The sequence below is a fragment of the Pholcus phalangioides genome, unplaced genomic scaffold (genome assembly GCF_987345545.1).
Source record: "Pholcus phalangioides strain wild (caught in Gottingen) unplaced genomic scaffold, Ppha-v1.0 ptg000022l_1, whole genome shotgun sequence".
In the NCBI taxonomy this organism is placed as follows: domain Eukaryota; kingdom Metazoa; phylum Arthropoda; class Arachnida; order Araneae; family Pholcidae; genus Pholcus; species Pholcus phalangioides.
Genome location: NW_028301615.1, coordinates 30,509,581 through 30,537,045, shown reverse-complemented (window position 1 = coordinate 30,537,045; position 27,465 = coordinate 30,509,581). Strand labels below are relative to the sequence as shown.

General features: G+C 37.1%; 1 protein-coding gene across 1 annotated transcript; it reads left to right on the top strand.

Annotated features, from left to right (window-relative positions):
- Window positions 1–9,352: 9,352 nt before the first annotated feature.
- LOC149070174 (F-box/LRR-repeat protein 6-like) lies at window positions 9,353–10,483 on the top strand. The gene has a single exon (XM_089249286.1). It carries the CDS (start codon window positions 9,353–9,355, stop codon window positions 10,481–10,483), a length of 1,131 nt encoding a protein of 376 aa, XP_089105412.1.
- The last annotated feature ends 16,982 nt before the right edge of the window (window positions 10,484–27,465 follow it).

Genomic DNA, 27,465 nt, shown 5'->3' with positions numbered 1-27,465 from the left:
TGCGGAATTTTTAAAATCATTCTTGGCCACTGTTGGCGTTCAAAATATCAATGCAGTCGATTCCCGTTTTAACGAATACCGTTACAGTGAAAATCTTGTTTTAACGAAAACTTTTCTAATCCTCCCCCAGATAAGTTTACATAAAAACAATATAAAAATCTGGAATTCCTTTATAACGCAATTTCGTTATAACGAAGTGATTTCTCCGGTCTCTTGGAGTTCGTTATAATGGGATTCGACTGTACTAAAAAAAAATTTTTGAGTGACCTACAATAATTTCACCGATTTTTTTTGTACTTTGTGCATATTTAAAAGAGTAAAATCAAAGGTAATTTTTCAAAACTTTTTGCAGACGTCACCTTGGGATCATTTCCTTGTCAGCTGTAATGCGAATAAACACTAATATTTTACCACATACGAACTCCGGTAATATATCGCCACACAACAATTTACTACCGATCGAGTTGGGTCCGAAATGCGGGCGTCATCTATCGGTAGTTACCTCAAGTTCGGAAGGGAAATAACTTTTTATCTATGATCTTCCCCGCGATCTAGCCTGTGGACCTGACGGTAGCCTTCATATTGGTAGACGAGCACAACTCCGGCCTATCATTATCAGCACTTTACTACCGAACGAGTTGTGCCTGAAGTATGCATGTGTACTTGATAGAAAGAGAGCGTATCTACTGCTGTGCATGAATGTTTTTATTTCAAACTCAGTGAAATGTGATGATTGAGATTTTACACCGTTGTCGGTGTGGCGCTCCCTGCAGCGAGACTTTGAGCAAATCGATGTTGTGAACCACAGAAAACCAGTTTCAACCGACCACCATCCACTGTGCAGACGGTGGGGTGAATAACTGTTGGTCCCAGGTGATTTTCATACAGAATGAAGCTAATGAACCTTATATTGATTTATATAACGGCAATGAAAACGCAACGTCCTCGGATATAACGAGATATTTTTCGTCATTTACTTTGAATTATTTATTTATCCTAATTAAGGTGATTATATGAATCGTGTAAAAATAAGTTTCCCTAATTTTACACTAACACAGTTTCTTATTGAACAAAAATGTCCCTTTTTTTCCAACAAAGGATTTCTTGCTATAATTCGTAATCTTTACTAAAATCGGGGATAAATATATTCATTCATTCATTCAAAACCGAGCACAACTCCGGTCTATCATCATGGAAAAATTACCCCCGATTGAGTTGTGCCGGAAGTATGTGTGTTTAGGTACTTAAAAGTCTGAGTACACTTGGGATTTTTCAAAAAAAATGAGATCTAGAGTCATCTTTTTGATTTTTAGTGCTGCCATCTACGGGTGAAATATAATGATAGGCAAATACACTGATTATTAAAAATTAATTTACTATGCGAAAACAACATAATATTTGGTTCATTGAAAATATTTTTGCAATTGAAAGCTTTTACCAACGACCAACGGTTGAGAAGGAAAATTCCTGGAGAAGAACTTTCTGGACACCCTGTATATTTATGAGAAGGATATAATTTGGTAACATAGTGTGCAAGTGTAGACATTTTTTTTTTGGTGGTGATCATGATGATTCATCAAAAATTAAAGCTCATATAACTGTGATTGATTTCATAGTTTAGGCATATCAATTTTGATAATGTTTAGTTTGAATATAACTCTTTCTCCCGCGTCATCTTGGAAGATACGACGATGCAAAACCGAGATGATGCTGTGAGATGTTATTTATCCCATGTTTAATATTAGATTAAGAGATGAAATTAGGAAGATTGGTGAGGGCGGATAACATTCTCTTGTGTATCCGAATACATGATTAAAGAGTTGAAGAGCCACCAGACGGAGGTCTCTGACAAGTAACGCCATTAAGTAAATTAGATTTTTTTTGATTAATAATCGGATTCTCTTTGCTTATTTCTTTCTCCGTTGAAATTCCTTTAGGAGAAAATAATCAAAAAAAATTATAAACTCCTATTAAAGATTTTTTTTTTTTCGGTGCGTATTATTCAAGAAGCTATCTATTAAAAGTCTAGGGAATATATATAGGATTACTCTTGTAGCATTACGTATGCTTCTTGAACTTAATCATCAGGGACTGGATATCATCTAAGGAGGTATCAGGAAAATATTAGTAAATTATTAGTTTTTTTGGGATTTTTTACGGGAAGAAAAAAAGTAATATAGAAACACCGCCGCGCATTGAGAAAAGATTATTTTTCAACGCCGCAACTTCCTAATTTTAGCCGCAACTTCCTAAGATAAAATTAAAATTTCTCTGTAATTAAGGTTTTTTTTTGTATTTCAAAAACGGATATTTGTTTAAAAAAATGTTTGCTAAATGCTCAGAGGTAATTTGGAAAAGTTGAAATACAGTTAGAGATTGGTGATACTTGAGTTATATATGAAATTTTTACAGATTGTGTTTTTGGATTTGTGTGAGAAACAGTAAATAACGTAGATCAGGGGCTGCACAAGTCTCCAAAAATGTACATGTCCGGTCGGGCATGTAATTTAATAGAATAGATAGATAGATTTTACATGCTCGAAAAATATTATCATTGTGGATTCACTCGTTTAAACAGAAAACAAATTGATTTATTAGCATAAAAAATGTATAGAAGGTGATATAATTTTTTTAAAGTGACATTTCGAAAGAAATACGGAAATTTAAAAATAATGTGGTTACCAATTAAAAGTCTAAAATTAGTCAAAAAAAAACTAACTACAATTTTTCCACTAACAAAATTTATACAGTTGGCTTCGTAAAAGAAGTCACCAAGTCACCTATCGGTTATAGAATGATAGCCGATTTACGGTCCAGGCTTGGACAAAGCGCGGGCTTAGGATACGGTGGCTAGATCATGCGACTGATAAACCGGGATGAATAATTACAAAAACTGGGACATAATGCAAATTCACTAATAAAAACCGAACATTGAAATACGACAAATACAAACATTTTGGAAAAAAAAATTCAGAGGGCATCACATGGAGTGTGTCACTGACACTAATCCGGCCTCTGTAGCGCCCACTGTGGTAGACGTATTGCATTGAAGCTTGGAATATATGCGATATGGACCATGGGAAAAGATAACATTAAAAGCTCCACTTTTTCACCTGGTGGTCAAAAAATTGAACCGTTATGGTGGGAAGCAACTAATCAAAGAACATTTCAACAATTTTCAACAATCGCCGAAAAGCAGTGACGAAATAAAAGAAAGAAATTTCACTTCCAGTATGAAAGACAAATGGCAGTACTTCTTGAAAACGAAACACTCATTCCCCCTCAGAAAAAATTAGTTAAAATCGGTTATAACGATCTCGCCTATAACGTGAGTAATTGACAATCCGGATTTATTGTCACAGATAATAATGTTAATGAACCTCGCTTGTAACGTGGATGAAAAAAAACCACCTCGGATACAACGATAATTTTTTTTGGCAATTTTGTTTCCGTTTCGATCAGTTTACATCATTGAATTCCTAAGCTTAGAGCTGATCACATTCAGGGAATGTTAATCCATTGCTCTGTTTATACCTAAAATTAAAAAAGAAATTATTACATGATTAACACTCCGACTTGTTCACTGTTATGACAAGTATATAAAACATTACCGTATTTTGCCCTGCTCGACTATTTCCTTGCAAACATGTCCCGTGTACACTCGCTGACTTCTCTCAATTCTTAATCTTTACTAGAAGCGGTGATTATGGCAATTTTCATTATTTATAAATTGTGATAATAATAATAAATAATAATCTATAGCCAAACTGTTCATTTGAAGTATATCATGTTAAATTTTTTTCCCGTGGAATATACTTTAGCAGACTTGGTGTAGCACTTGTATTTCTCACCAAGAATTATTTATGAGCAATATTTGGCGATTTCACTTACCATTGTGACATGATCGGTGCGATCTCACGTATTAGTTATCTCAATTTCCCGTATTTTTCTCGACCAAATATATCACCATAATCATGATGAAATAAAACTTCATGCAAGTATTTGATTTCATCTGGTTATGTTTCCCATCGGAAAAGGTCTTAAAAACTTCAACTTGGCTGCAACGACACCTCGGTTATAACGACGAAATTTCGCGGAATCTTCGATGACGTTACAACCGAATTTGGTTGCCTCTACTATTGCTACGTTTATAAAATATCTATACACCAAGACCTCGACACTGCACATGTTCAAGAATATCTTCAAGAGATTAATGTTATACAAAAAATCATGGCGCTTTTAAAAAAAGATTTAACTTCTTTTTTAAATAATAAAATACATCATTTCCTATTCATTTCCTTTTTCCTCATGGAATAAATAATGAAAAAGTATTCACCGATATGAATATTTCTCCCTTGACTGAATAAAATAAAGCTTTAAAAATTTATCTTCTTCGCGTATTTCTTATCTTCATTAGTTGAAAAACAAGACTTTTTTCCCGACAGAATCAAAGAAAGAAGAATGTATACGAAAAAATTATTTCCATAATAAAGACAAAAGTCGGACAATAACCGTGTATTTGCCGAGCTATTTATTGTTATCAATTTGTGTTCAATATTTTCCGCAGAGATGAAGATGGATCTAAGGATGTTTGTTTGTATCATAAAAAATAAATTAGACCCTAGATACGCGTATATCGATGTTTCTTCGTATTCGTTCAAACTGTGTATTCGATGCCTTGTTAGTTTGGAAAAGAATGATAACGAGAAAAAGGTAGGTAAACAAAACTAAATGAAAATATTCCTGAATGAATAAATAAGTATCTTATAAGAGAATATAACTAGCGAATTCAATATCTTGCCAATCTCTGATGATAAATTTTTGATTCAGGATGAGCAATAGCGAATAAAAGAACTCATATTGGTATCTACATTATTTGAAAATTTTATATGTTGCTATGTAAATTATTGACTCAAATGTTAAGTATTCTATTTTTCGAGGAAAAAATATCATTTTGGCGTAGAATGCGTCGATAATTGACTCACATTATGAAAAAATTAAGTAATAATGTCATTAACAATTTTTGGTTGGTCATTTTAGTTCTAATTAAGACCTAAAAACCAAGATATATTTTTTTTTCCAAAAAAAATATTTAGTACACAACGATTCAATTAATCTGATACCTGAAAGTTTACTTACGCTTACAGTAAAAATACCAATTTAAATATGTTGAATAATACAACATTCATCACAATAGTGATGAATATTTATTTTTATCACAAAGAAAGCTGTAATTAGTTTTATACATTTGTTAGGTTTTGTGAAAACAGTGTTCTACTAGATCACAGTTTTGTGTAATGCAGTAAACACTTTGACAGGGGGGGGGGGGTGAAACATCTAACTCCATTTTATTAATTAACCACTTTACGATCACGGACGAAATATTCCGTTCAAATGTCAGTGGAAAAAATAAATTCAATCCAGTTCTCTGTATTTTGTTTCCTCTCATTATATCATCGCGAAGTTTTATTGTCACCCTACGACCTAAGTTGTTTTTTTTTTATACCTCCGTTCTTTCTATACTTCTGTTAGTGATTCCCTCCCCCCACGTACACGCTTTCTACAATATACATGTAAGAGCGAAAGAGAATACGTAGGGTGAGGGTGAATAGAGAAAAAAACCTACTGTACATCTTTTCTCTTATCTACTCACCTACACTGGTGTAAGAAATTAAGAGAATTTGCAGACTTGGTCGATTATCTCTAGAACTACTGCTGTACCGATTTTAATGAAATTTGATACATACATTGATACAATACAAAACAAATAACCATTCAATAATTGTAATAAACACGCAGGATCATGCGTGGCACTCGTTGGAGTCGGAAGGTACGAAACAGAGGTTGCAGAATAAACAAAAAAATGGGTTAATAGGGGGTATGGTCCCCTCTTACAGATATACAGGTCTCGCAGCGAGATTTCATACTTGAAATAAGGCAGTTATCATTTCCTGTGGTAATTGGTCCCACTCGTTCAGCAACGCTGTTTTTCATTCCCTGGATGGTTCCCGGAGGGGGGGGGGTTGCGAGTTGCAATTGCCCTCCCCAGAGCGTCCCGGACATGCTCTACAGGGTTATAGTCTGGAGATCTGGCTGGCCAATCCATCCGGAGAATATCCTCACTCTTTAGAAAATCGTCGAGCAGAAGAGCTCTATGTGGCCTCGTGTTATCGTCCATTAAAATGAACTCGGGGCCAACTGCACCCCTGAAAAGGCACACATAGGGCTCCAAGACCTCATCCCTATACCTCACACCAGTCACAGTGTCTCTTTCAAAGACATGGAAAGGTGTGCGGTCATTCAACATGATGCCTGTCCAGACTATTTAAACCTCCTCCGCCATAACGGTCGATTTCGTGGACATTGGAGGGTAGGTAGCGGATCCCTGGTTCTCTCCATATGAACGTACGGCGAGAATCGGTGCTTAGGCTGATCAGTGAAGAGAACGGTCGCCCATTTATCCATACTCCAATCTCTATGCTCACTGCACCATGATAAACGGATTCTCCTGTCCGTAGAAGTGAGCGGGGCGCAAACAGCAGGTCTTCTTGCAAACAACCCTCTCTCATGAAGTCTTTTGGAAACAGTCACCCTTGATACACGGGTTGCATACAAGTCACGAGAGAGCTGAGAAGCTGTAGCACTCCATCCTGTTACGCCTCGCTATAATCGACAAATGGCGATCTTCTCTGGCCGTCGTGGCTCTTGGACGACCTTGCCCAGGTTTTCTCTCGATGGATCCGGTATCCTGGAACTGTTTCCATAAGTTACACACGACTCTGGGCGTTAAATTGAACTCTCTACAAATCTGGACTTGAGATTGGCCTGCTTCTAGCCTCCCCACAATTCGCCACCTCATTGCATCATCAAAACGTTGGTGGTTACTCATTTTTACTGTTACAATTTGAAATTAACCGATTGCTGCAAAATAACACCAAGAAATTCGCCCAGGTGTGCTAGCGAACGAAATGCGTTTTAACTTACGCGCGCTTATAAAGGCTGTTTCTCTACTGGCGCCGCCTACACACACGTGTACGCTTACGTATTTGACGTACAAGATTTGCATTTTTGTCTAGAAGCAGTGGTTTTACATTCAGTTCAGTTCTTTTGATGAAATTCGATAAAATATGCAAATTCTCTTAATTTATTTCACCAGTGTATTATACTGTTCTTTTTCTCTTTCCCCCTCCCTCTTTCATTTATTTTTTTCTTCCTCATTCTTCTTCCTATTTCTAGCGTGCGGTTAGGTTAGGGCAAGGTTACCATATTTATATCGACGATTCATCAAATAGAGATCATCTGAATTTTCTGCCAAACGCTTCTAAGTGAAGGGAGTTAATATACAGTAGACTCTGGGCTATCCAGTCTAATGTAGCTGGAAGGGCGGGCTGGATAACAGAAAAGCCGGATAGGCTGGAGTTCTATAAATGCTCAATTGCCCCCCCCCCCCCCCGTTGACTAAAAACCACCGTTTCTATGCCAAAACCCGCTCTTATTACTATTTTCCGACCTCTAAATGTAAACGAGTACTTTATAAATATTTGTTATGCACTGAACTGTACGTTTCAAAAATTTATTACAGAATAAATGATCCACGAATAAAAATATTTGGACGCATTTTAGGAAAACTATACATATTTTGTTTAACTTGATTGAGGAAGCATAAAACCATGTCGCTTTCCAGTACGAATACATACGCTTTCATAATGAACAAGGTGAATAAGGTTAAAACGTAGGTTTGTTTCTTACAAAATATATTTGAACTTATTTGACTGCTAATTGATAAATTATTACGCAAATGTCAAAAGGTAAGCCTAAGATGAAAGAGTCAAAACGCAGGTTTTAGTTTTTTGGAAAAGTTCTTGATAGATGACTGCGGCCCAAGAAGCGACCAATACCGGAGTCTTTAGGAACAAACTCGTATATCCATATTCTTACGCCGTCACTCCTGTGGAGGGACATGATAGCAAATTGGCAACTGAATTGGGATATGCCGGAGGTGTCAGGATGATCAACTCATGAAGTTATAAAGCAGATACTAAGAACAGGGGCTGGTCTCGGGAGCCCATCTTAATTGTCAACGGTCATGGGCCTTTCCCGGCAACCTTCCATAGCTTTAAAGCGATTTCCGGACATAAATGCTCTTTTCTCGAACCTGACACTTCCCTGCACTAAGCCACATCGTGTCCAGAAACGAGGCCATTTCACTTCCTTTCGCCGGTTACCCATCTCCACAGATCACGGATGCTTGGCATGCTACGCCGAGAAAAAACAAAAGAAAAGATAAGAAAATTGGTGAAATTCCTTAAGCAACATCCAGAAAAGATAAGGGATCCGATTCCTACAGCTCCTGTTACTCCGGCACCAGCGCCCCCAATAAGGATATCGCCGCATCTTTACCCTGACAGCGTACTGGTCGCATTGTTTGCAAGCCAGGATCAGAATGAATCCGTGATCTAATGAAGCCCCGAAGAAATATTTAAGATCTTCTACAGTGCTCAAGAGTGAATTAGGCTCGGTGTATTGAACGGAATGGGGTGGTCCGCCTTTCTGTCATACAATCCTTAATTGATCAAATTTCTGATTTAGCCCCTTTTCTGATGCGATTTCATACAACTTTCTATAATTGTTTATTATTTGTGCCTTTTTTGCACTTTGACTTTCACTTGAGTCTTCCATTTACATAATTTTAATTACGGTGCACTATCTTTGGCACATCAATAAATCTGGTTTAGCTGAAGATGTACTTGCTGTCCCTCCCCCGGGAGCCGAAGTATTTACGTTGCTTCTTGCGATAGAGCCTGTGTGTCTCGTGGTTTCTCCAGTCGAGAGTCTGCTATATTAAAAAAATAATAGTCCCACACTTGTGCTGTCATCTGGTGATCGTGAAGTAGTACATCATTTGTATTAAAAAATACCAACGCCTAACAACGTATTCAAGGGATATTACGGGGGTTAAAAAGTTAGTGGTACTTTAAAGTAGGCAAAAGTAACTGATGTTTGGTATATGTTCAGGTCCAGGGGTACAGTGAAGTTATACCCAGTCCAGTCACATTATTGTGGTCGCTTCACCTGCGAGGATAAACATACGGGCTTTCACCTTAAACACAAACCTATACTGCTTATAACATGTGAAAGCCCACGTGTGAACGGCTGGTTGAAGTTTATTGTTGTTACCGCACTGAGTGTTGAAATTGTTTGTTGATATCTCAAAAAGCTTTCGTTTGTATCTTATTTGTGGCAGTTAGCAACTTCAACGGTTCCGTACACTTCCTGGCTTCTGTCGTCATCATGGTTTAAAATTCTTTCATTGCAAATTTGCGACCTGGGAGAAAACAAAAATTATTTTAAAATGCCTTCCGTTAGTATCAACGACCTCCCACCTGAAATTCTCGGAAGAATATTCTTGCAGTACATCCATTCGAATGGTCATAGGAATCTCCTACACAACTTGTCAAGGGTTTGCCGAAGGTGGAAGGAAGTCGCATCTATCCCTGCTGTCTGGAGCCACGTGGATCAAACCCGAGGGAATCTGACCGTAGATGATCTGGTGAGTTTCGGGGAGACCGGTCTCTTGTCACACGTGCAGAGTTTGAAGATGGATGACACGGACCATTCCTTGACCACGGAGAAATTCACAGCCATCATCCGTAACTGCCACCGTCTGTTAGAGCTGGACGTCCGCGGTGAGACTCTAACAGTGAACACATCGGTTATTGCCGAGAACTGCCATTCCCTGCAAAAGCTGCAGCTGTTTAACATCCCCGAATTCCAATTGTTTGGCTCCTTTCGGTTCCGTACCTGCGTGTTCATCGTGAAAAAGTTTGTAGACGGTTGCCCGCTGCTGAGAGAAATATCTCTGAAGAACGTCTGCCCAGTGTACTCTGAGAATGATTTTGAATACGTGAGCTCTAGTCCATCCGGCGAAGTGACCGGCTTTCCAGCTCTCGAATCTTTGGAGTATTTCTATGACAGTTCAGATGAAGGAATAACTTTGATCGCCAAGAATTCACCAAAGATCCGCCATCTCAGTATTACGAGCACGGATCTCGATAACGTCCTCAAAATCTCGTGTTCCCTGGAGTCACTGGAGCTCTTTCAGCATATGGCGGGCACAAAAGAGGTGTTCGTCAAGATAGCTCAGAGATGGAAGCATTCGTTACAACGCCTGATCATACTATTCGCGGCGACGGATTTCTTCGGTATGACTCATTACCCTCCAGGTGACGGGCTCGAGGAATTGGTAGACGGAGGCTCCGAATCACTCTTGAAATTCGTCAGACTCCTCGGAATAAAACTCGATTTCCCGACGCTTGCATCATTCCTCAGAGGTGCTCAGAATCTGGAATACTTGGATGTCCGGTGTTGTACTGGATTGCCGCAGACCTATCACAAAGAGTTTTCTGGAGCAGCCGTAAGGGATTTGCGAAAATCTTTGATGAAGTTTGTGGACTTCACTCAACCTTCCAAAGCATCTAATTGATGGGAGAAATGGACTGTTATTTGCGGAAAATTATTGCCTTGATCATCATTTTATTGACTTCTCATCAGAGCTGATTTGTACATATTGAGGTGTTTTCCACAGAAGAGCCAATTTTCTAGCTGTGAATAAAAAGGGAAGAAAGTGGTGACACAGGGATCTCCCTTTTTGGAATCTTCTTGTGTTTATAGGAAAGGACTGTCTCAGCGTTATTTTTATCGTTTAATACGTTATTGCTTAAGGTAAAAGAAGAATACTTTTATATCAGGTTGGAAGACTTTAATCAATGGTAAAGATTTACATAGTGATAGTGATAGGAACCGAGAGACACCCAGGCTCTGTCACACACATCTAACCCACACGCGGGTAGGGTAGAGGGCTTACATTTCGGAAGGGACAGAGCCCGGGTCGTGTCTGGTTTGACAGAGGCTCTATCAATCTCTGGCGACTCGGGTGCCTAAGCATTTATTGAGCTTGAGAAAGATACATGTGCAGGTGCCATTACGCACATCGCCAGTAAACAAGAATAAAATTTATTATCGAAAAATGGTGATTCATGTAAATAAATCACAATTATAAATCACAGGTTATAAATCACGAAATCATCATAATAATCGTCATAATCGAGAATAGTTCTATTTAGTATAGGGATTTTCATTGAATCAGTAACTATCATATCAATGAAAGCAATGAAAGCTGCCAATCTGCTGCTGTGTTGATCTAATCGCTGCACCGTGTGGTTTGATTTGGTCCAAAGACATTCGTCAGCAATTGCTGCCTGTATCCAGCTTCTCGATAAGCCCGCGTGGATCATGCTATTCCCGACTACTTTGTGATAATGGCTGTAAAATTGGAATAACCTATGCAAGGATTTAAATGTGATTGCACTAAAAACATGATGTATGTTCTGGTAATGATACAAAAGATATAAACATGATACACAAGAGACAGCGTATTTCTTCAATTTCTGAACGTGCAGAAAAACGTGCGCGGGGGGGGGGGGATAGCATTTGCATATCGTATTAGCTTGACGATGATTAAATGAGAGCAATAAACAAATGCTGGATTTTTTTAAAATCGTCACCGAATTCCTGGACAAAACACGTTTGATCAATGGAAACTACTATATATGTAATTTTGATAATATCTATTTTATAATATAAAATCACAAACTCTAAAAGGGCCTATTTCTATGCAACGGAAATTGGTAACGATTTTGGATGAAGTTTCCATTTAACTCTTGAACATATCGGGAACCATTTGGCCCATCGGGACCAAATTATGTGTATGTATAAAGAGGCATGCCTCCCCCACATCCTGCAGCAGGGCCCCGTAGGTTTGGATAGTTGACGAGCCCACAAATCAACTTTTTCACAGGCCCCTCTGTGGTTAATTTATAGTGTGAAAAATCAAAAAGTGGTAAGAATCGTTCCGGCCCCTGTCATCCCTGCTCTTGTGGGGGCCATGCCGAGAGAGAGGCATGTATATGTATAATATACATATATTACCAGTGATCGCAACACACAAGGTCGGGGTACCCATGTTGTGGCATTGCACATATACCTTCATGGGGAAGTTAAAAGGTTTCATTTCCAGGTGCCTTTGCGTATCATTTGCGAAGCGGAAGCCCAAAATATTTCCAGTCTGGGGGGGGGCCCATAAAAATCTGTGAATTGGGTCCCGTCTCTTTGATTGGGTGGCCCTGGATTTTATATTCGTTGTAAAATGAATAAAAGTAAAAACTTTTCGTGGCCCTCACAAGAGGGATGTCCGACAAGTCTCCAGGTCGAGGCTCCATGGAAAGGTTGACAGGTCAGGTTTTATTTCGGGGTGGGGGGGGGGGGGGAGCTTGGATAAATCTCAATGATTTTTGTTTAGCATATGTAAAATTTGAAAGAGCGGGAGACCGAGGTAAATCCAGTTTGGGGCCGCCACTAAAATTCTGCGAATTGGGTCCCGGGTCCTTGATTGGGGGAACTGGAATTTATTTGTTGGTGAATTTAATACAAATGAAAATTTTTCATGGCCCTCACAGAGAGGATGTCCGACAAGCTTCTAAATTATACTAAATTCGGACAATAGAGATTTCTTATGATTCGCTCACCATTTATTGAATAAAAATTAGTTCAAATTCACCGGCAGGTGACAGGCACTCGACACATTTATGTTTGATATGCCCCATCTGTAAAAACACGTTTTATAAAGCGGTCTGCATTACTTCCTAGAACGGGATAGTGAGTACCCTACAACTTGGGTAATTAATCTTTCGGGGAATGCGGCCCCCATTCGTTGGTTTGGAAACGTGTCGCGGGCCACTTGAGTTATCTGGATATGTACTGCAAGCGATTTAAGGGATCAGTGAATGCGCTTCAAGCCACTTAATTTCCGATTCCATTCTTTTCAAATATTGATGTAAATGAAATATTCTGCATGACTGAAGTGACATAACGGAGAAAAGCAGAGAAAAGATAATCTACATTTGCATACTAATAAGACTCGCTTATATTAACTTACTTAAAACTCACTCCACTCTTCAAAAGATTCCACTTTCATCAATCCACTATGAAACTGAAATAACAAGCGATTTTTAATGAGTAACACCGGGGGATAGAAAGAAACTCTTAGTAAAATATTACTATGAATCAAATTTGATTAACGGGGTTGGTGCACGCAAATTTCCCAAAAAACACATTTTCCAATTTTTAAATACTATGGATAATTTAAATTTTTAAATACTTCGGTTCCTAACTGCGTTAAAAATTTTGTTGTTCTACCTGTACTAAAAATAATTTTAAAATATTTTGATATAAGCTGCTGTCACACAGGCATTACACACATGCTAATGTTTTTCTCTCTCACTAAAAAGCTTTCATCACAAAGCTAAGTATTTTGTTAGATAAGGAACAATTTTTCAAATACCACTCATTCAAATGTCTTGAAACCTTGAGTGTGTCTCAACACTATGAGGTGTTACATACACAAGGATTTTTTTTTACAAAAATTACTTAAAAAATTTTTATGGCAGAAAATATGGGTGAATTTTGGTGATTTTTGAAAAAGTTTCACGTTTTTGAAGTTAAAATTCACGAAAAAATAATCAACAATTAAAATCTTAAATGCGCACGTCAAATATTATAAAAATATCCGTACTATTTGTGAAAAATAAATTGTGTGTCTAAAGTGAATAGGAAATTTTTAAATGTTTCTTAAATGAAGACGATTTCTCCCATAGGAAAGCATAGGAAGCCAAGATCGTGCATAAACCCACTTAAATCAGATTGTTAATTACTGGTTCTGTTATTATTGAAATTATCACAAAAATACTAATACCGTTGTTCTTCCATTCGATTCTTCAAGTTTCATGATCTCTTCTATCTTCAAGAAATTTTACTTCCATACAATATTCCAGCCAACAAATATACTCACCTTTTCCCATCTGAAAGATCCAATCTCACCCTCCAAAGAATCTGGTATCTACTTCATCCCATGCAAGAATTGCGAAAATGGATATATTGGCCAAACTAGAAGAAATCTAAATATTCGAGTTCTCGAGCACCGAAAACATGTTGAGAAGGGGCGGACGGATAATTCGGCTATTGCCCAACACTGTTGGCAACATTCATATTATTTTGATTTTGATAAAGCGTTTGTTTTTAAAAAAGCAACACACAATTCTGAATTGAATTTTCTCGAAGGATACTTCATCAGAACATGTCAGAATTTCCTCGTTAATGATGGAAGAAACACGCCACCCATTTCGTCAGCTTGGACAGGCTTTATTAACCTCAGTCGTGACAAAACTTTCAACACTTTGCAACAGATGGCTCCACAATTCGCATCCAAAGACCACTCGGACGCAGCAAATACAAAGGCGAACTCTTCAGACGACCAGACGTAAACATCACCCCTCCACGACTCATTCGTGTGAATTCTGACCACGAGGTCCTGATGACGGCTCTTCATTGAAGAGCCGAAACGCGTCGACCATTCGACCAATTGAATTTATTTGTCTTGAAAACGTGGAAATTTTTGTATAAATATTATTGAAATATTTACTATTTGCGTGTCGATTTTTGAGGGCAGTATTTTATACTTATTACAGGCACATACAGTTATGCAGATGTCACGAACATGTAATCAAATGTTACGCTCCAAGACCTGTTGCACAGCAGACAGTTTAATATTTTCTTATACGTAAGAGGGGAATTTAACATTTTCACATACTTGTCTCTCAACACTATTGTGTTACATACATTAACACGAGCATTTAGGATTTTAATGGTTGGTTAATTTTTTCTTGAATTTCAACTTTAACAACATGCAACTTTTTCAAAAATCCCAAAAATTTACACATATTTTGTGTTATGAAAATTTTTTAAATAATTTCAATAAAAAATTCTCGTGTTAAAGTATGAAGTCTCGTGTAAAGCTGATCGCAATTTATCATTCTCATCGTCACCCCAACGCCCTTCATCGCAAGAAATTCAAATAACGACAGAAATCGCGAAGTGCGGCTTATACGGCGAAATTGAATTTTTAAATTCGACCGTGTCGGGATTTTGACCGTGTCGGGAATTTGACCCTGTCGGGATTTCGACCCTGTCGGGATTCTGACCGTGTCGGGATTTTGACTTGTCGGGATTTCGACCCTGTCGGGATTTTGACCTGTCGGGATTTCGTCTGTCGGGATTGTGACTTGTCGGGATTTCGTCTGTCGGGATTATGACCCACACCCGTTACAGGGTACACACCATAGTGTGTTGAGAGACACACAAAGTTTCAAGACATCTGAATGAGTGGTGTTCCTTATCTAACAAAAACTTAGTTTTGAGAAAAAGGTATTTTAGTGGAAAACATTAGCACGAGTAATGCCTGCCCCAGCAGTTTATATTAAAATATTATAAAAATAATTTCAGTACTGGTAGAACAAAAACTTTAAGTGTTATATCATCCGGAAAAAAGTAGTTTATATTTAATTACGCAGATTTTTCAAATAATATAACATTTATTTCTTTTTCTTTTTTTTTCATAAATTCGTTTGATTTAGTTGGAAAAATAAGCACATATAATGATTTCTTAAATAAAATGAATTGAATGAATCTAGTTATGTTACTGCCAAAGCCCGAAATGGGTTATAAACCAGTTCGCGAATCGGACAATTTCGTTGTAAATTGACCCGGTCAATGTCTGAATTCCGGATTTGTCCATCCAGTTCACGAAGATGCTGGAGATCCCTGGCTAAAGTCAGGAAAGAAGAGACATTATTCGGGGTCGTCGTCAAGGTGGCGTATTTTTTTCCTGATAATTATATTCGCGTTAACAATTTCAACCCATCATATCGCAGGCACGATGCGGTAATCATTGTTTTTTTATTCTTCAAAAGTTGACACAGAAAAGTCTATATTTTGTTATATAAATAGTTTTTCCTCTTTTCTCTTTCTTCGCTCTCGTCACGAGGATCTAATATAATACAGCTGCTATGTATGGCCATGTGTCACATGTTGGCGTTGAAAACAAAATAGATTTGGTACCTATACCAGACCTTTTTCCATCAGCACGTTGAACTTCGGTCACGGATCTCAAGCCCCATCGCGAATTGGCCGGCCAAATCCCGAACCATTTCTGAAAATCGGTCTTCCGCCAAAACTGTCGGCCAATTCACAAAGTGGCCGGCCACTACTGGTTACTTTGGCAGTAACATATACTCTATTAATGTATATGTCTCAGAAATTCAATAATATGCTCTTAGATACATTTATAAGAGAAAAATAAAACCCTTTCCTCCGCTCCTCGCATTTGAACTGTCTAAAGTTTTCGGTCGATAAACTACTTGAAACAATTGAAATTTCAATGGGGCTGAAGGAATGAGAAACAGTGGATATATATCTCGTATATATATATTTCTCGTGGAAGTTTTTTAGTTCAATGAGAGTAAGTGCGCTCTTTGTTCAGTTTTGAAATTGTGGCAGTGGCAGCAGCTGGACGAGAAAAGCCGAGAGCTCGTTCAAGAGTGTCTCTCTCTATCTTCCTATTCTCTACCTTTAAAAGGTCGGACAAGTAGGTTTATTTCATTCCTTTTTCTTCTAATCCCATTTCCTGAGTATATTCCCTTCCGTTCTCGTGTAATATATCCCGAAATTCCTGCTGGAATCCGATTCGAATGCGCTCATTTAACAAATATAAATGGTTGAATTTGATAACTGTCCGTAACGTAATATTTTAACATAGGAGTTTGAAATTTCTCAGACATTGTTGGCTGAAAAAAAAAACCATTGCCATGCTAAAAAAGAATTCTGTGGTAATCTGTGGTAATTCTGTGAAAATCTAAATACATACGGTATCTAGATTCACACAGTGGCATTTTAACGGGTGGGCGGCCCATCGTGGCATAAGGCTCCGAGTCAAACAGGAATGGCCCTATACTATTGGGGAATACTATTAATTTTAAGATTTTATTATTTCTGATTTTTTTTTTCAATTGCTTATGAACCTTCTTTAGTTCTAGAAGACTTTCATTATCCTAAAGAAATATTTTTACATAATGTGCATTACATGTATTTTTGGCATTAATTCTGAAAATATTTTTTTCCATTACTTCTGGAAATACTTTTTCCATTAATTCTGAAAATATTTTTCAATTAATTCTGAAAATATTTATTTCAATTAATTCTGAAAATATTTATTTCAATTAATTCTGAAAGGTTAAGATAAAGGTTACGGAAAATTCCAGGTTAAAATAATTATTTTTTCTACATAAAATCGATTCTTGCAAATGCACGAATTTTGTTACCAAAATTTTCGTCTCATAAAAAAATTTCATGCCAAAAAATGACAAAGAACTCTCCCTATCTGTCTTTCATCATCGCATGAGTTGCCTGAAATTTCGAGATTAAATGGCAGCACCAACAGTAGCCTATGTAAATCAAGCCTCCGGAGAGAGTATGACGTCTCCGCCTTGGCATTAGACGACTTCATATACGTATTAAGGAGTTCTACCTTGGCAGTGCTGAGAACCGCGTCCCCCAATATCTTTCGTCGGAACATCACGTGACTCGGCGAAAACAAACACGACCCCCCTCTCCCCTGTTATTTTCTTATATCATAAATAGGAGTTTAAAACAATAAATTAAAAAATAATTTCAGCTTGGACGAGATAATTCCAAAATTAATGAATGTTATAATTTCAGCATTAAAGAAAGATGATGTCAGCATTAATGGAAGAAAATATTCTAGAATTAATGTAAGAGATAATTACAGCATTGATAAAAGTGATAATTCCAAAATTAGTGAAAGAATTAATAAAAGAGATAATAATAATAAAATTAATGAAAGAGATAATAATAATAAAATTAATGAAAGAGATAATAATAAAATTAATGAAAGAGATAATAATAAAATTAATGAAAGAGATAATAATAAAATTAATGAAAGATAATTTCAGAATGAAGGAAAGAGATAATTCTAAAATTAATGAAAGAGACAATTTCAGAATTAATGAGATATAATTTCAGAATCAATGACAGAAATAATTCCATCATTAATAAAAGAAATAATTTCAGCATTAATGAAAGAGACAAATCCAGAATTGATGAAAGCAATTATTTCAGAATTAATGAAAGAAATAAAATAATTAATAAAGGAAATAGTTCCAGAATTAATGAAAGAATATTCAAAAAATAATGAAGGAAAATTCCAGAATTAATGAAAGAATATTCAAAAAATAATGAAAGAAATAAAATAATTAATAAAGGAAATAATTCCAGAATTAATGAAAGAATATTCAAAAATTAATGAAGGAAAATTCCAGAATTAATGAAAGAAATAAAATAATTAATAAAGGAAATAGTTCCAGAATTAATGAAAGAATATTCAAAAAATAATGAAGGAAAATTCCAGAATTAATGAAAGAAATAAAATAATTAATAAAGGAAATGGTTCCAGAATTAATGAAAGAATATTCAAAAAATAATGAAAGAATATTAAAAAAATAATGAAAGAAATAAAATAATTAATAAAGGAAATAATTCCAGAATTAATGAAAGAATATTAAAAAATTAATGAAGGAAAATTCCAGAATTAATGAAGGAAAATTCCAGAATTAATGAAAGAAATAAAATAATTAATAAAGGAAATAGTTCCAGAATTAATGAAAGAATATTCAAAAAATAATGAAAGAAATGAAATAATTAATAAAGGAAATAGTTCCAGAATTAATGAAAGAATATTCAAAAAATAATGAAAGAATATTAAAAAAATAATGAAGGAAAATTCCTGAATTAATGAGGTATAATTTCAGAATCAATGACAAATAATTTCAGCATTAATAAAAGAAATAATTTCAGAATAAATGACAAATAATTTCAGCATTAATAAAAGAAATAATTTCAGCATTAATGAAAGAAATAATTTCAGCATTAATGAAAGAAATAATTTCAGCATTAATCAAAGAAATAATTTCAGCATTAATCAAAGAAATAATTTCAGCATTAATCAAAGAAATAATTTCAGCATTAATCAAAGAAATAATTTCAGCATTAATGAAAGAAACAAATCCAGAATTGATGAAAGCAATTATTTCAGAAGTAATGAAAGAAATAATAATTAATAAAGGAAATAATTCCAGAATTAATGAAAGAATATTCAAAAAATAATGAAGGAAAATTCAAGAAATGATGAAAGAAATGATTCCGATATTAAATGAAAATAATTTAATCTTTTTTCACCTTTAGATGAGTTCTTTATCCTTTTTTTAAATCTTTAAAACCCTATATTTAGAGACCGAACTGTACATTTCTTTGGAAAAATTGCCAGGCGGGAAGTTTGTTTTTACCGGGTCACGTCATTTCCTTGCATTTGATGTCGCTGCAGTCGCTGTGGCTGGATGATCCCTCCTGTAATATAATCTCTGTCGTCTGCCAGGTTACTAGTTTTGGGCGTCTCCTTGTGTCCTGCAAAAATTACTGAACTGGCAGTTCAAACTTCCAGTTCTGTTTGTGAGCTTAGCTTGTAGGGAACCGACTTCTTCTCTGTCGTCTGCTCATTAAGAGGCTCTTTGTTTTGGACGTCTCCTCATGCTCAAATACAATAGCCGAACTTATAGTTTGAATTTCCAGTTCAGTTCACGAGCTTTGTTTATAAGGAACTGAGTGGAATAAAGAATATAGTTTTTTTACTTTAAACTTCATCATCACCACATGAGTCGCTTTTAAATTTGACATTAGATGGCAGCACATTACTATAAAGTGGAGCGTGGAAAAATTCTCTTTTTACGATCTTACCTGTCGTCTGCTTGTGTGGAGGACTTTTGTTTTGGAAATATACCCCCATATACCCTTGGGTCTTGAAAAATTACTGAACTGGAAGTTTGATCTTTCAGGTCAGTTTATAAGTTTTTTTTATAAGGAGCAAAGCTGAATGAAGAATTTAGTTTTTTATACCTGAGCTTCGCCATCACCACATAAGGGTACGTCCATAGTGAACCGCTTCTCGCTACTCGCTTCATCGCGGCTGAAAAAAGATCGTGAACACTCATTGGGGCGGCCATAGTGCGCCCGCCTACCTGCTTTTACCGGCTGAAACTGCTTTTACCCGCTTTAACCGGAATGAATTGTTATTTCTTTTTCTCGCTTGACCGGCTCACCGCTTGCACTTTAAAACGGATACTTTCCTGTAAGTGTTCGTTTTATAGTGGAATAGTAAATCGACGGAGTTGATTGACTAATCGTTGATTAATTATGACATAATAAAAGCAAAATCGTTAATCATCAAGTAATTAAGGAAAATTAACAATTATAGTGAATCCTATTGTGAGAATTAATTATTGTCAATACTAATCGTTAACTAGTTATGGCATAATATAAGCGAAATCGGTTATTAATTAAGGATCATCAATGGTAATACTGAATCTAACGGAGTTTTTATGACGAATAATTATTGTTAATACTAATCGTTAACTAGATATGACACTAAAAGTGATATCGGTGATTAATCATTAATTAAGATTAATTAACGATTATACTGAATCCAACGGAGTTTTTGTGACGGATAATTGTTGCTAATACTAATCATTAATTAGTTATGACATAATAAGCGAAATCGTTAATTAATTAAGAATCATTAATGATCATACTAAATCCAACGGAGTTTTTATGACGCCTAATTATTGTTAATACTAATCGTTAATTAGTTGACGTAATAAAAACGATATCGTTAATTAATCAAAATACCGTTGGATTTCATTTTAGCGTTAATTCGTTAATTAACTAATTAAGTTGATTAACTAATTAACGATAAAACGAAATCCAACGGATTTTGCCGTTAATTAACTAGTTATCGGCCAGTTTAGTTTCATCGTTATTAGTTGATTAGTTAATTATCGATCATGATTTAGTTTTATCATTAATATAAACTAATTAACGATAAAACTAAATCAAACGAAATTTTGTAACGATTAATTCTCGTTTTTCTAATCGAAAATTTGTTGTGGCACTAAAAGCGAAATCGCTGATTTATCATCAATTAATTAATTAACTATAATTAGCGATTACACTAAACCTATTGCAACTTCAAGGTGAGTCCTATTCATTTCATGTACATATTTTTTGTTGTCAACAAAAACACCATATATCCCCACGTGATAGCTCCATGATGCCAACTGCTCATGCAAGCAGACGCTCCCGCGAGCGGTGCACTATAACCACCACCGGCTAGAATCGCGCGAGATCATCTCGCCTTCTACAACTGCCGCGGTTTAAGCAATAAAGCGAGAAGCGGGAAGCGGTGCACTATGGACGTACCCTAAGGCACTTCTAATTTTGAAAGTAAGTAGCAGCACCAACAATATTTTTAAAAATGAATTTCTTAAAGTATTCTAGAGTATTTGTTAAAGCCCGTGCGTATAGCATCCATGTATTTGTGATTCGCCGTAGGGAGGCGCTTTGGGAGAGCGTGGGGGGGATCGACCTCTCCGGGGAGGGTCGGTCTTTTCTTCTCTCTCTATACAGCGCGCTCCTCAATATAAGTTAAGTTTAGGTTCTCTTCTTGAGAGACACGCACGTACTTTACGGGGCCTCCGTTCGCCCATCTTAATGATTGTTTCTAAGCTGTTTTTAAGCAATTAAATTTGTTATTATTGTTACTCCATAGTGTTGTGAACTTATATGACTCGATCCTCTGTCTCTGGTGAGAACTAGTTAGCTATTGAAACAAACATACAGTAAACGAAAATACAGTATTAAATATTAATTTTAATTCCCTTAAAATTGTTAGTGCCATTGTGAATTCGCTGCAAATGATAAGAAGGCAAAAAAAAAAAAAAAAAAAAAAAAAAAAAACTGTTTTAGCGGACGGCGTAAAATTTCGAGTCAGCCGGTATATACGGGTTTTGTCATTGCGTAACGCAGTGACAAAACTGTTTATGTGAACATAATAATGATTCATTATCAGGATTTCAAGCCCATCGGAAAATATATATAAGGGGCCATTCAAGTATTACGTAAGCAGATGTTCAGCTATTTTTGACCCCCTTCCCCCCCCCCCACCGCCACAAAACACTGATCCCCCCTCCCTCCCCTGTCAACAAAATTTTGTCAGCAGCTTAGAATATTTCATATCTTCAAAACGGGATGGTTGATGACGTAAGCAACCTTCAAACGAACCCCCCCCCCCCCACTCATCAAAAGTCAGCAAATCCGAAACCCCCTCTTAGCAGTTTGTTGACTTCAATTTCGATACGGTGAAAATCTGGTATTTCGTTGATGAAAAGCTACGTTCAAGTGGCTTTTTGGTTCATAATGTAACCGCTCTCTCGCAGGCGAACGAAGCAACGTGCGAGTTGGCTTAAACACAACACACTGTTTCACATAATAGTCTGTACTATATTTAATATACAAGGCGCATAGGTAACGGTGCATTTGGCATTTTACTGGCGAACCATTGGTCCTAGAAGCATACTTCCAGTTGGAAAAAGTACCCGAATAATGTGTAGTACTCAGATATTTTATTCATGTTGCCAGGGGTTACATAGTTATTAAAATAAAAATGTTAACTTTTTATGTGGATACCCTGTGTCCCAAAACCCAATTGGAAAGTTGTTTCCCGGTCTCCAACAAAAAAATTCATCGTTTCGAAGTGCAATATTCATGCAAGATATTCGAAGAAGGTTGGAAAAAAAATGCGAGGAAACCATTTTACCCGCATTTAATGCTGTTTTTTTTCCCCAAATTTCCTCAATTTTTCGAATTCGCATATTTCGGTGAATATTGCTCTTAGAAACGTGAAATTATTTTAGTTGCCATCGGAAAAGACAGAGCAACAATTTCTTAATTGGGTTCTTTGGCACACGGGGATGGTGTAAAAAGTTGTTTTTTTTATTTTATAATTATACAACCCTTTACAACATGAATGGCATATGAGTCTGACACGTGATTTGGATACTTTTTCTAGCTGGGTATGTCTTAAGAAGACTAACGGCTAGCAAGTAGTGACATACGCCCTGTTACCCATTCAGTCTGCATATGCACGTAAAAAAATACAGTCGACTCTCGTTTTAACGAATACCGTTATAACGGAAAAAAATATCGTTTTAACGAAAACTTTTCTAATCCCCCCGGATTAGTTTACATAGGAACAATATAAAAATCTGAAATTTAACGCAATTTCTTTATTACTCCGGTCTCTTGGAGTTCATTATAATGGGGTTGACTGTATTCCCACCAAAAAAACTGATATTTTTGCAATTTTTGATGCGAAAGCTGTCCTTTTATAATGATTATGTCATTTTACTTTTATAAATTTAAGAAGGAAACAAAAGATAGAAAGGGTGGGGGAAAAAAAAGAAAAATCGCCAGGTAGGGGGGGGGGGGCTCGGTTGTGCGTAAATGCCTTGAAATTCCACTTGTGCGCAAGGGGATTCGTGCCTCACTCTCAGTTTTATGACAAAATTTCACATTTATGAGACGTATGACTATGGGCACGAGATTAATCTCTATATAGCTTTCAATATTTCATTTATACGAAGCACAATTTCAGTTATTTGACACTTTCATTTTGACTCGAACTCCAAATCTTTGGCATTTAGACATCATTTCCAACTATAAAATCCACGAGGTTTTTGCAGATTGTGAAAAATGCGTCGCTGAATTGGTTTTGCATGCGTATTATCAACACTAAAAACCACAAATTTTAGGTTGACTGATACAAAGATACCGGCATTGAGCCGGTCGGTTATGGACATTTCAAAGTGAAGACTTACGTGAGAATTTATTGCACTTTTCTGAGAAATCAGCAGATGCCGTGAGTCTCAAATAAACGGATTTAAATAGCTTTCAATGTGGTCATACGAAATTTTAGAATTTTTTTTCTCCGCCCATGCCCACAACATTGTTCTTGCAGGATAGGAAAATTGTATTGAAATTATTTGGGATGTTGCAGGCCAGCAGCAGGCTTACGTAGTAGGCCAGTTAATAGGAACCATTACAGTATAGATTAAAAGAACTTTAAAGATAATAATCTGTCAATCTTAGTCCTACTGAGTCCCAATATATTATCTGCTTGGATTGCATATAGAAACCAATCAGCAAACCGACTGGTGTTAAGATCGTCTTAAATATGTTTAAAATCACGTTTTTCCTGTTAAATTGAAATGAATGGCATATGAACACTTGCGATTTTGAAACAACAGCAAATTTATGCAATTACAGTTTCTTAAGTTATACAGCAATGTAGTTTTAAAAAATTTAATTTCGCGGGTATTTTTCCTCATGTATGATTTGGTCTCTTGGATGGAGTTCGTTATAACTGAATTCGACTTTATTTCTTTTCAGTGGAGGCGATGGGTGTTGGCACACCCCTCCCCAAAAATTCATAAAAAAGTACCCCAGAGCAATCATTCTTTATTCGATTTTTATAAGTATATTCCCCCAACAGACCACTTAGGTTTAGAGGTGCCGCGAGTTCGATACCCGGTTCGTCCTTGTCAGAAAACTTTCCTGACACAGGGGGTACAACAAAAAATGGCGACTTGACCGCAGCAAAAAATTGCTACCGCCGGGAGTCTCCCATCGAGGGGGTTACAGCACCAACCTCTCGATGAGTATAAGAAACAAGCCTGCCGTTCGGAATCGGCAATAAATTGTAGGTCCCGGGGTCTAATTAGCCCTCGCGTGCAGAAAATGACCGTGGTGCGACAAAAATGATCAATGATCAGACCACTCAGTGCCGGTTGAAGATAGTTTTGTACTAAACTAGATGGCTATCCGTCTGCAATTGCATGAAAACGATGGGGTTTTTCTACACACAAGCTTTCATTTCTCACCCATCTACTTCTTGGATTGCATTTACTACCAGCACTCAAAAAAATGTCAATGAATGGTCAACAAATCTTATTCTGCTTTCTTTATGGCAGCCCTCTTTGAATGAAAAGTCTTCGAACACACACAACACTTTCTGTCTTTTTACAGTTACTCCATTTTTCTTCAAACCTCTTCTATAGTTTTTGTCACCCCCAAGTCGTAAACCCACCGAGATTACATGCAACGCGCTTTTTTTATTTCCTTCCTCATGTTAATGTTACTTGAATAGCGGAAAAATTGCGAAAAATATATTCTATGCATTTTGTTTGAAATTAAATTTTTTTAGTCAGAGTGACTAAAAAAATTTAATTCCATAAACTTCTTCGTGGCCCCCGTATCAGTAGCCGTGGCTCCCCTTTTGCCAGATTTTCATCCGTGGCCCCCCTGGAATATCCTAGGGCCCCCCCCCCCGAGGTCATATGGCCCCCGGTTGAGAACCACTGCGATAGAGCATGTGTGGGACATGCTTGGCCGACGAGTTGTAGCCCGTCAACCACCTCCTACATGTGTACCGGAACTTCGGAAAGCATTGTTTGCTGAGTGGAGTGATCTTGCCCAAGGTCAGATCGATAATTTGATATTCAGCATGCCTAGGCGTTGTACGGACTGCATTTCATCGCATGGGAGACATACAATGTATTAACCATCATACCGAGCATGTAATAGTAAGTTTTTGTAAAGGAGATATTTTTTACAATTGCTCCAGGGAGCAAAAATGGTAGTTTTTATGAATGGTATCATACATACACCATCGTTTTTGTTCTTTATCTTTTGTTTAATAAATGGGCTTTATGAATAAGTAACGTTTGTTTTGTTTTTGCCGGAGCTGGCATTATCCTCAATTTATGGACATGAGTGTATCTCGTGAATCCAAGTGATCTGGAAATGTGTCCGGGCCACTTAAGTGCACTGGAAATGTGTCCGGGCCACTTAAGTGCTCTGGAACTGTGCCACGCATTACTCAAGTGATCCGTAATTATATGCCGTGGATCACTTGAATAATCTGAGAATGTGCCGGGTGTAACTTGAGTGATGTAGAACCACACTGGGGGCCACTTAAGATCTCTCAAACTACGTCACATGTCACTCAAGAGATCTCTAAATGTGTGTTACGGATCACTTAAGTGTTCTGGAACTGTGCCCCGGGTCATTTAAGTGATCTCAAAATGTGCCACGGGCCGCTTAAATGTTCTGGAACTGTACCACGGGACACTTACACACACGGTTAAGGGTTTACCATATAGGGTTTACCTTAGGGGTGGGTCGCAATGAGTTTATTAAAGATACATTTTGAGTTCATAGCCTTCGAATAACATTGAAAGTAACAGAAATTGATATATACAAATTGATTGAATACATATAACGGTATTTTCTTCCGAAATTTCAATTAAAAAATTTTGTTTTTTGCATTAAAAAAATAAAATTTTGATCGTTGGGGGGGGGGAAGGATACGATCCTTCTATGCCTCCCCCCCCCCCCCCCCCCAGTATACGTCTCTGATCCCACCAATATGAGATAGGTTTCAGAGGGGCAGAGATAATGACGAAATTTTGCTGACAAGGGGGGGGGAGGGAGGGGGCCAAAAATGGCTAAAATTTGCTTACGGAATACTTGAACGGCCCTTAATGTGTCCGGACTGCTTAACTGCTATGAAACTGTCACGCATTGCTCATGTGATCCGTAATTATGCTGCGGAACACTTCATTAATCTGGGAATGAGCAGCGTGTAACTTGAGTGATGCAACTGGAAGGGCCGCTTAAGTGCTCCAAAACTGTGCCACATGTCGATCAAGGGATGTCTAAATGTACAAGGATCACTGAAGTGTTCTGGAACTGCACCACGGGTCACTTAAGTGATCCGTGAATGTGGCACGGGCCTACTTGAGTGATTTCGAAAATGCGCCACGGTCCGCTTAAATGCTCTGTCAAACCAGACGCGACCCGGGCTCTGTCCCTTCCGGGAGGTATGCCTTTTACCCGTGTGCATTGGGTCATGCTGGGGAGAGTTTAAATTCTCTGGAATCGTGCCATGGGCCACTTAAGCGATCTGTAAATGTGCCACTTAGGCGATTTTTACAAAATTAGATTTCAGGAGGCAGGCCCAGATCAGATAAAACTCAAGGCCACATTTCGTTCGCGGGCCAAGGGTTTATCATGTATGGCTTATAGCAGTGATTCCCAACGTGGACGTTAACGCTCCCTGGGAGGCAATGGAATGTTCCAGGGGGACGGTAGAAACTACGGGTATAACGTAGGATCTTATGTGTTAGATTGTGCTGGGGGCGATGGGAGAAAAACATTTTCTGAAGAAGGGGGGGCGAGATGATTCAAAAAAGTTTGGGAAACTATGGCTTAGAGAGTGGGTGGCAACGAATTTCTTAAAAAGAAATTTTGAGTTCTTCAAATAGCATTGAAAGTAATAGAAATTGATTATAATAACATATAAAGGTATTTTCTTCCGAAATTTTGATTTTTTTACATTAAAAAATAAATTTTTGATCGTTGGGAAGGGGCACGTAAACCCCTATGCGAACGTGTCTGATTCCACCAATATGCGTTAGGAAATAAGGGGACAGAGCTGATGACGAAATTTTACTGAAGGCGGTAGGGGGGGGGTAAAAATGGCTAAAAATT

Bases quoted from the DNA above. Each gene is read 5' to 3' on its own strand.
- LOC149070174 (XM_089249286.1), top strand. From the start codon at position 9,353: ATGCCTTCCGTTAGTATCAACGACCTCCCACCTGAAATTCTCGGAAGA.